General features: G+C 43.4%; 1 protein-coding gene across 2 annotated transcripts in view; it reads left to right on the top strand.

Moving 5' to 3' along the window:
• Positions 1 to 1,006: 1,006 nt before the first annotated feature.
• Positions 1,007 to 10,876, top strand: part of LOC118417195 (protein naked cuticle homolog 2-like) — a 28,482-nt gene continuing 18,612 nt past the window's right edge. Inside the window, exons 1-3 of one of the 2 annotated variants that reach the window (XM_035822648.1) lie at positions 1,007 to 1,353; positions 1,506 to 1,532; positions 2,192 to 2,331. In XM_035822648.1, the coding sequence (XP_035678541.1) occupies positions 1,329 to 1,353; positions 1,506 to 1,532; positions 2,192 to 2,331 (192 nt within the window). In that variant the 5' untranslated portion in view covers positions 1,007 to 1,328. The remainder of the gene's footprint in view (positions 1,354 to 1,505; positions 1,533 to 2,191; positions 2,332 to 10,876) is intronic. The other variant, XM_035822649.1, reaches the window with a different exon arrangement.

Genomic DNA, 10,876 nt, shown 5'->3' with positions numbered 1-10,876 from the left:
CCAATTATTCCACATCACGCTTTTCTGTCACCAGTAAGTACCCAAACAGCGGTGACACACGATACATCAGCATACAGGGAAATTGTTAACATTGACCGCGAAGTCATTATGTGTCCGCTAGTATGGTGCTTCGCGTATCGATCCCTGACGATTAAAACTGCGTAACAATACCACGTGATTAGGATATTCACACCCCCTTCAAGATTAGACTGGGATTTTACACTGAAAAGCCTATTTACCAGTTTGTTTTACTTATGCTAACCACAATGGGATCTGTAAAGAAAACAGAGTATCAGCGAGTAGTCATACAAGCTTTCAGAGAATACACACACCACAAAACAGAATCTACCTCAATAGGTATCATTAATTCATTGCTTGCTGAAGGACACACTGAAGTGATAGACATAACATGTTATCGATTCTTAAGCGATATTCAAGTATAGCGAAGGCTGTCATTTTGTCTCAAAGAATAACCGATAAAATTCTCTCACTAGACGTCATCAGCACAAGGCTCTAGGGGATAGTTAATGAACCACAGAGAGTGATTTACACAAATCAGTTGGAATTAGCATCGCAGGCAGAAGAAAAACATTTTCAGTTATCGGAAAAGTTATAAAAACAACTCGGGGAGACAATTGTCTGAAATGAATACGTTCTGCTTTACTGAGTAATTGATCTTGTTTGTTCAGATAATCAATATGAAGACACTCGGCATTGATTGGAATGTACTACTAAGTACTATGGGGAAAATATTATACTTTGTATTAATTTTACTAACGTAAAAACTATTTATATTTGATAAAAGCTTATTTTCTTAGTATTTTGTAGCATGGAATATAGTTAATTGGTCTCATGAATTCACAAATATTGTGTGTTATTGAAAAAACCGTGGATAGAAAATTAGTCATTCATTCATTCATTATTATTATTATTATTATACGACACACCTCTTTGGTTGTAGTAATGGTACAGTCCAGTCGCCCTTACGTACGTGTGAGCAGCCTGTGGTATCAGCCCGACCCAATCTTGCCTGAGGTCTCATCAGGCAGTGTGCGTGTAACTTGAGCAGCTAGGTAGTGTTGTGCCAACAGCTGCGGGGTCAGGGTTTGTCCCGCCCTCACACCCGGGTCGGGTTGTGCAAAGAGTGCCGACAATCGCTTGGCAAGAGCTCGGCTGCCCCGCCAAAGCTCCCTCAACACTCGCGCTACTGCATATTTTTCAGGACTTGGACGACCGCAACCGGCGAATTTTACCCCCGGAATTACAACCCAAGTTGCGTGGACTGTAGCTGGTGGCATCGCGAACCTCGATGTAGCGAGCAGGCCGCGATGGGCAAGCTTCAGAGCAAGCACGGTAAGCATCGTCGGGCACATGTGGCCTCCGCTCCCGAGCCCTTCGCTCGATATGCTCGTTGAGTCATTTGCCCATTTGATTCTCCGGCCAGATGCTAACGTTTGTGTCTGTTTTTTTCTCCCCTTCGCTGGTCTCCATGGACGGGGCAACAGCCTGCAAGAGGCGGGAAAGTCCAGAGGGTGAGTGCCGTCGTGTTGTCTTGATGCTTTCGGTGTTGAAAATTGGCCCGATTTCAACTCGTGCGGTTTGGTGGTTCGCTTGTAACTCGGATCTTGGAGAGGTTTTGTTTACACTGTAGCTCCCTGGCCTTTTCTGTCGAAATGTGCGAGCTTCCCCGCTTGCTCGCCTCTCCAAAGTAAACCAAAGTACCTCGCTTGCCACACAAACCTTGCCACTGTACCGCGTGCTTTTCTCGATTCATAGTACAAAACACATTGTTACCATGCGATGGAAAATGCACTTCGATTCATGCCGACAGTATGAATAGAAATGGTGGGTCTGCTTTTGAAGCTCTGGCATTCCCGTCCCAGATGAATCAAATTTTCTCTACGGGATTCCAGCTTCTATGGTCGTTTACTGCTTGTTTTCCAAGTCGTCAAGGGTTTCTGGGGAGGGAAAATAGCCATAAGATCGCCAACCGATGGCACTTTTTAATGTGGTTTGCACTTTTTGGCTCCGTAAAAACTGGTTCCCTCTAAGTTGGGACTTGTTTACTGGTTTTGTCTGCCACCAAAATTGCTTCCAGAAGTGGGGCGCAGCTTTCTCAGGAAATTCGGTAATCACTTTGACAGCACCCCGGGCTCACATGGCGTCGCTTCTTCCCTTGCTTGTTTTTCAGGCGATTCCTTCGTGGTCAATGCTCACTTCAACACAGGACGTTACAGGGGGATTGAGGATTTCATCGCTCGACAGAAAAATGCAACAGGGTTACAGCTCGCAACTTACAAAGGCGGCCGCCAACCACCGGTAACGTATAAAGTAACCAACTTCCTATGTCGCTGTGTTTTGTTACATCCCACAACCCGGGTATCAATGTCCCCGCTCCCCATGCCTTCTTTTCCGCATCGGGGTTTTGGATAATTCTTTGTCGTTATCCATTTGCAAATCTCTTCCTCCCCTGGGACGGTAACAGAGCAAGTTTGTGAAAGCCATACCACAAAATGGACAGATTTTGAAACAAACACCAATCGCTTTCTAGCACGTCAAAATAGAATAAAATATAATCGATTATAAAGGTGTCAACGTAAAGACGAACTAACTTGGGACCAATGAATGGTAGTGCTGTAGATCCATTCATTCCGAGCCGGAAAATAACAGAGCCACAAAACGTTTATTTCTGGGATAAACAGAAATGTGGATGACTTGCAGACAACCTAATTACTACGTGTCAAGTACAAAAGTACCGAGGCAACCATCAAAGACCCTTCAAAAGACGGGCTCGATTCGGAGACAGCCGTAGTTAATTTAGTTCAATTCTGGGCTTTCGGTGGAATTCTGTTTCAACTCCGATGGTAATGAAATAGACGTGTGTCCGCCTGAAAACAATTTGGGCCGATCTAACTCGTGACATATGCTGGAAACCAGTCCATGGCATGCCGTAATGTGTTAAATCTCGCCGTCTTTGCTTTGACTTCGCATCGCTGCAAGAGTCATTTTCATTCCGCCCAAGTAAACGACTTCCAGAGAAATGAATTGCTTTCTCCTCTCCCGCCCGCATTTTACCAGCATCGTAATGGTAGCAATTTTTCCCGGCATGTCGTTTAAAAATCGGTCTATCTTGTAGATTGTCCAGTTTCTTGTGGTGTAGTAGGCTGCTATCCGGTGATTGTGGTCCCATTTTCTCAGTGATCGGCTAATGACAAGTTGTAGAGACGAACGCGGTCTGATGACAGAGTAGTGACTTGGGAAGTGCTACCGACGCCGCGCGAACTTCCTTCACTTTCTCCACCTCGTGGTGTCGCAAGTGGCATTTCTATGGCTTCCTTCCTTTTCCCATTCATTTCACTAAACACTGTAGTCCATCTGGCGGATCATTGTCGACCATTTTAGCAATTATTGATCAAATCTAGTGCCCGAAACCGCCTGGCTCTTTGAAACCCAGCGGGTTCCCTGGGAGAGAAGGCTGCGCCGCGGTGGGGGGTTCGGGCCCCGGCTGGTATTTGCGTGCAAAAGCGCGGGCTGGGACTGGAGTGGAGCCGTTTGAAGTTTTTTGTTGGCCGTCTGTGCAGGAAGCTTATGTTCCCGAAAGACTAGCAAATTCCTTCTGTGCACGGCCTCAGGCCAACTGGTTTACTTCCCGAGGCTTGTCACACATCTCGCAAGTACTCTTGTCAAGTTTTCTGTGTGTCTTTTGAACTAATTTCATCATGTAGAATATCAATCGTAACAAAGTTAATTTGCACACATTTCTTCACAACACCCCGGGGCCCCAGTAATTTAGTTCCAGTGTGCTTATTTTGGCTTATGGGCAGTTTTGACCATCATTGTTTTCTTGTTTGTTTTATTTTATACAATTTGAACAGGATTGGGTTTCAAGGGTGCAGCCTTCAGTACTTGTGCTAGCTTTCAGACAGGACGTTTAACAGTTTTTGTGTGCGTGTTGCTTAGATTTTTACTTTTGTTGGCTTCCTTTTTCTTGCTGCTATCCCCGTTGACGTCGGCCATGCTTATGTGTTCATACATTTATTCTCAAGTTGAATCTAATTTCTCCCTGTCATTGTAATATGGAATAGTTATAGTATTACCATAGTTCTCACCATGCGGCATGACATTTTTATGGTTTTGGGGGTCAGAGAGCATTTTTTTTAAAGATTCTTTTGTCCATAAACATTCCTATGGGAGTAACATTGCAAAACATAAACCCAGAAAGTTTATTTTTCGGGGCTCAGTATCTGCTTTCACACAATGGGTCGTTTGGGCCATTTGTGGTTGGAGCTGTACAATAAACCTGAACCATTGTGGCCATTCACCTGGCTGCCTTTCTCACCTATTTACCTTGCTGGTTATTGTGTAGGGGTCATTTACCACTTCCTTTACAGCTACCTTGTGCCACACACGGCGCCTGCAATAAGGCACATCTGATAAGAAACATTTAGGGGAGGGGGGGCAGTTTGTACGCCACCCCTCTTCGAATTTTGACAGGGCTGAAAAATTAGGACTACCTTGGTTTCCCTTTGTGCCTTTTTTCTTCAAAGTGCTCCTGTTGAATGGACCAGAGTGTGCTTCTGCCCCCAACTCTATTCAGTGGAGAGGGAAGTTTTGGGGCCCATGTCGGGAGGTGCTTTGATGTTGTTATTGTGTAAAGACACGCATGGAGTTTTGTATTCTGCCGCAGTTTACCCATTTGTACATGAATGCTAGCAGAGGGCCTGAAAAAGCAGGTCTTTTATTCCGAAGTCGGGCATGCCATACGAGGCACTAACATAGCTCCTTTCATCTCTGCCCATGAATTTGACATTGACAACCTTTCACCCCTTCCTTGGAGGGCTGAACTCTGTTTTGGGCATGCCTCCCTTGGCATGAATGGGGATAATTATGTTTTCTGTTCAGTATAATCCTTAGTGAGTGCTGGTAGTTGGGTTCTCACTGCTGGAGTGGGTGTGGCACATCCAAAAATCTTGTGGTCCCTAGGCGTAGTAATGGCTGATGTCATAATTGGCATGTTATTAGCTAATGAGCTGTCTTTCTGTGGCAAGATCAACTGCTTTTTATGTCCATCAAACAGACAGATTTTGAAGCTTTCTACTGTTTTGTATAAATGGCATTGTGTTCTATCTGATCATTAAAGACTCTTCTGATGTTCAAAGTTGTTATCAAATATCAAAAGGAAAGCATCTTTTATCTTTTCAGATTCTTTACAGAGATAGAGAAATGTGTATTGTTTGTGTGCGTTTTATCTTGTAGTAATGCAAACAAAATATTTTGCTTGTGCCCAGCCCAAACATACTTTGAACTCCAGACTTTGATTTGAACAGGCCACAGTTTGAACAGTGTGCACTAAAAGATATCATAGAATTACAATTAACTCTTGCAGAGACTTATAACTAGTGCAAAGTTGTGTGTTCCCTTACCTTGTAGAACTTGGGCTTTTTAAGGAGATGTTATGACAGAAATGTATTTAACAGCCCAATGAATTCCGTATTTGGGACTTGAGGGTCAGTCACCCCTATCATACCTGTGTTTGACGTTAAGCTACTGCAACTCACTGTTGTGGTTTATGTATATGGCAAATATAATGTGACAATCATCTGTAATATTTGTTTTTAGTCACTTCTAAGGAAGGCGACACAAAGGTAAGGTATGTAGCGGTCGGCTCAGTATCAAGTGGTCAAATGAGATGGAAAAGGGATTAGTGTCGGAAGTATGTCTACCCCACTGGGTAGACTTAGGTCAGGTTAGGCGGAAATTACGCAGGTAAAAGACTGATTGGCTTGGCTTCATTACCAAGAAGAATCTGGCTAATGCTGGTGTGTGTCAAATCTGTTTTGAAAATTCACAGGCGCTTTAGGAAGGAAGGTCAGCATGCCTTTCATCAGAGTTAGAAATTACTGCTGCAGAAGTAAACATTGAACTTTGTAAAATTGACAAAAGACAAAGGTCTCTCAGACACTGATACTATGGGGAATATCCTATCCCCAACCCAAGCAACAGTCTTTCCCTGCCTTGACCTTGGCAAGTGTCAGCACACAACCTGACATGAAACAGGCTTGACAAGCTCATCTGTTTTGGTACAGACACTGCAGACATTTTTTCAAGAATTTTTGTTGGCGGTTATCTCCTTGACCATCACATTCAGGGATTGTTTGCGATTTGTTGTTAGGAATGTGCCAATGAGTACACAACTCTGCTGGTGGGCATCTCTATGCCTGTATGTGAAGTTCAGTAACAACCACATGTGTTATCTTGGGGTATCAAGGGACTGATACTACATATCTGGATCAAACCTGTGGTTACTCTCTGGAAGTACTTCCTGTGACAAGAACTGCTACCAGTGCCTAACACATGGACAGTGAGAATTCTAGAAAAATTTTGTAGTCGTAGTAAGAGAAGATGTTCAGAATACAAATAGACAATGATAAAAAGTGGCCAATTTTTTCAAAAAGTTTGAAAAACATTTCCTTTGGTAGGTTGTTTTAGTATATTTTATTTGGTCAATAGTTAACAATCCTTCCATGATTTGTAGATACAGTAACTTAGTCTTCACAAAGTCAGAAAGGTTTTTTTTTAAAATCCCCCTCTTGTTATGGTGCAATTACTCCCTAAACTGTGGCTATAAAAAGTTGCAGGCCTACTTTCTTGGCAGGTCCAGGTCACGGAGGTCACAGCCTCAGGTGTGCCCTCATACAAATGATACCACCTAAGGTAGCCACTAGTCAAACTTGTATTTTATCTTCTACTCACTGCTGTTTTTGATAAACTTTGTCTTGATTGCTGTTTTCCAGTAATCGTTGGGAGTTCTCACATGGCGCATTGTAATGTTAGGGAGCTAAAAGTTCAGTTTGGTGTAGGACAGGCATCAGTGGTGTGTGGTATTGGGTTGAACAGTCAGTTTCTACATAAATCATGACTAATAGGCTGAGTGACTGAAACTGATACCCTTGGTCAAGATATCAGCCTCATTTGGCTGAGTTGAGTGGTAGGGATAGGGTGGGAGGGGGGCGTAGAGTAGGGGAGACTGTGACTTGGGTGGGAATCCCTTGACTGCCAAAAGCAGTGTTACTCTTTTAGATTGAGTTTCAGCTTGTTTCCTGTTGTAGCCAGACAAGATAACTCCAAGTGGCCAAGCAGCAACTGACAACAGTATGTGCACATGTATGCCTTTGAAACTGATACCACTTAAATAGATAGAGGGCATGGACCTGATTTTTGGTCCAGTGCCAGGGGAAAACTCAAAGCAAAGGATGCCTTAACCTTGTGATCAAAAGTTTTGTTCTATTCTCCAGTTGTCTATGTGCCAAATACAGGCTTTCAGATAGAGGCAATCTTCAAAGCAAAGGAATCTGTTTGATGTTCTTCTTTGTGCATGTATTTGTCTTGCCTTAATCTCCTTATTGGATGACGTCATTAGTGGGGAGGTTGTTGACAGTGTCAGTGAGACTTGCCAGCAGATGGCGGATGCTAAACTCCAGCCACGTTTGATCTTGGTGAATCGATGTGTATCTGTTGGGTGTTGTGTGTACATGTGCACAGAGGTGGCGGAAACCGATACCCAACCAAACTTGGCAAGCTGGAATCACTTTAACATTTCAGTGGTGTTCTCCTCCTTTTTGCCATCAGTTCTGTGCAAGGTACAGGGAATGAATAAGATTTGCCATTGCACAAGTTTCAAGCTTCCCATGGGTGAGCTTTCCTGGTCCAACCATCAAGTTCTCTATTGTTTGCATATGTGTATGTGTGTTTAGGTGGTGGTATACAGAAGTTGAAATGGATACCCCAAGGGTAGAATTAGATAGGGCTCAGTAGGGCCTGCACCTCATTTGGGAGGGGACTTACAGGGCAAAAGAGATGGGGGCCACATCACTCTCAAGGTTTTGGCAACAGGTTGTGTAGATTTGGTCTGGAGACTTTCTGCTGTAGGATGGGTTAGCCCTGGCTCTTCAACTGTGGAGTATAGCAAGTGATAATTGTCAGAATTGATGTCTGAAAGGACAATGATAGACAGGTGATCTTATACCAGTTATGTCAGTACAAGAAACACTGTTCTTGAGAGCCGTTCCTTTTTTGGGTTTATTTCCTTGTGATGGGTCAGAGAGAGCAAGGAGTTCACTGGTCCCAATAGGCTGCCAAGGTGAGTGCTCATCCCATGTCATGTCTAGAGCTAGTCCATCCTGGCAAATGAGGTCATTTCAGTAGAAAGCCCAGAGGGAATAGACACAGGCTACATGTGGCCACTACCCCAAGGTATCAGGCACAGTTAATTAGATCTTTTCCAGGTAATTTCAGGATTGGCAAGACATCAAAGAGCTGCCTGGTTGGCCCCTCCAATCATGGGGCAGTTCTGAGCAGCACCATCTGTCCCTCAGTAAGGTTTTAGAAAACAGAAGTTCCATGCCAGGTGGCATGTTTTTTTTTTTGAAGTCTCAAAGCTATTGTCTTTATCCCTGTTTATTGACATCTTCTGTGTATGACAGCTGCAAGGTGGCATTTATATGGTCACAGTTGCTAGAGTGCTGGCTATTGTGAAATAAAGGAAGTTACCTCACCAACAAAAGTATGGACCTACACAGGCTAGGCCAGGCTGCTTGGAGCTATTCTTCAGTCAATATCATTACCATTTGAAGAGTGTATATCACACAGCTTCATAGCTATCATACAGTGCACATGAACGTATCACCCAATGTAGTCTGTGAAACTGATTTCGTGTGTGATTTGACTTCTATCCCGTCTGTACTAAGTGATGATGTTTATTGAAGGTAACCCCCATAGATTTAGATATAAGGGAAGGGCACCGATATGACCGGACTTGCTCAGAGAGTTGAAGTAATGTTGATATCAAAGGCTTGGCACATAAGCCCCCTACTGCCCATAAATGCGAAACATTTTCAGTTTAGCGGGGGAGCGTGTGCTCTACGCAATTGGAAATACCCTGCCTGCTGGGTAATAACTGTATTGAACACTTGAAGGGATGATTAGACCATTTGCAGATAAGCCTGGTGAATGGTGGCTCCTCTGGGATAGGTAAGCAGGGGAAGTTCACTGGCGGCATTCCGCTTTGAAGGTCCTGCCAGGGGACACTGGCAATTAAATTCAAAGTTGGGCAGTTTTTCAGCCCAGGGACATGGAAGAGACCACCATGGGCAGTGATAAGGGGAGAGGGGGGAATAGATTTGGTACTGTGGGAATATTTTGATATGTATGGTGAGTATGGGTTTGGAAGTCACTTGAGGTAAGACTGCGGTTTGTGAAGGGAAGGGTCGTCTGAATGTGATCAAGGGTCCTTGGGAGAAAGCCAAATCACTGTGTCAAGTAGTATCAGGTCATTTTGCTCAGTAGCAGTCAAGGTTGCTGCAAGATGGGATGAAGTTCACTTTTCTGCCCGTTAGAGGGTAATGTGGGTTCTGGGAAATGAAGAAAAAAAAGATCTCGAGTACATAGGGGTGTAGCTGTCTCAGCAAAATTTTATGGTAGCTTACATGTATAGCTTGACTACCCAGTACCCACATTTTATGATATATGATCTAAAGTTGTCTTTATCATAATGATGTCTCTGAATGTAGACAAGGTCATGGTGTATGTCAGCTTTGATTAAGTGCAAATTACAATGGTAGTTCTGTGCCCAGTCAAGAACCTTCAAATGGCTAATTTAGGAAGGAGTTCATTGTTGATGTCATATGGCCTAAACATTAGCTTTGCACCAGTATGTTCATGAATTAATCATAAGGCTTATGTTTAATGTGGAGTAATTTCTATTGTTGAAATGTCTGTATACTAGTATTGTGTATGTGGTAACATCATATTACATAATTTAAGTGAATTGCCTAGAAGATGATGATTCATAGGATTAGATATATTCTGCATATTCAGGCAGGAGAGATGCTGTTTACTTATTACCAAGCAAGACCTTTCACAACCCAAAATAGCCAGTACCTCCCATTGATTGGGAAGATAAAATTAGCACCTTTGATCTGGACAACATAATACCAGGAGCCTGCTTAGGTCGGGACTGGTGCTGAATGTTTAGCATAGAGGGGATCGTATGAAATGTTGTGTTTGGACAGCGTACACCCGCAGTCTGCCCGTAGAAAGGCGACGACAGACTGAATAGGATGCAAGTGTTAAGTATGTACCAACTGAAGGCCCCCCAACTATTTTTTCCGCCTTCCCACGACCAGCGATGGTTTTGGTCACTGTTGACATGCCTGAAAGGGAGATTCTGAATGGAATTAGATGCCCACAGCAGACCAGTGTTGACAGGGACTGGCTTGGGCAAAATGTCATGAACCAACCAACAAGCCTAGATTGTGGTTGCTTGTACTGAGGGAGAGGTCCTATTTGTTACAACAGTAGTGTATGATTGAAATTAATGTTATTTATTAGATTGATGTACTCAATAAAGAATGGCTCTTGGGTGTGAGGGGATGTTTTCTGCAGTCGGTGGCTTGTTGAAGTGTTGGACCATGGTGGGTGGCAAGCAGCGTTGAGATAACCCCCTGTGTCAGTGATAGAGGATTGTAGACCTTCTTGGATGCTGTCCAGTGTTTCCTTCTGTGTTTCACAATTTCTGTCTTGTTTATAGAGAAAAGAGCTGGCCTGAGAACGATTAGCCACCCAGACTGCCTGCTTGTTCCAGTAGAATATTTCTGACAACATTGACACAGGTGGCTCACTCTCATTCATTCTGGTTCTGCTTTGAAAAATCTTACAGTTCTGCCACTCATATGTCTTGATATGATTTTTTTTCATCCTGTTGAAATATTGTTCTCCAGGATAAAATGGCGTTAAAAATTGATATAAGAAATTTCAGTAGATTTGACAGTGATAGCCGTTTGCATTTGATTGGTTCCAAATCCTCCTGGGTGAAGTT

The sequence above is a fragment of the Branchiostoma floridae genome, chromosome 6 (assembly GCF_000003815.2).
Source record: "Branchiostoma floridae strain S238N-H82 chromosome 6, Bfl_VNyyK, whole genome shotgun sequence".
NCBI lineage: Eukaryota > Metazoa > Chordata > Leptocardii > Amphioxiformes > Branchiostomatidae > Branchiostoma > Branchiostoma floridae.
This window is presented reverse-complemented; position numbering and strand designations above follow the sequence as displayed.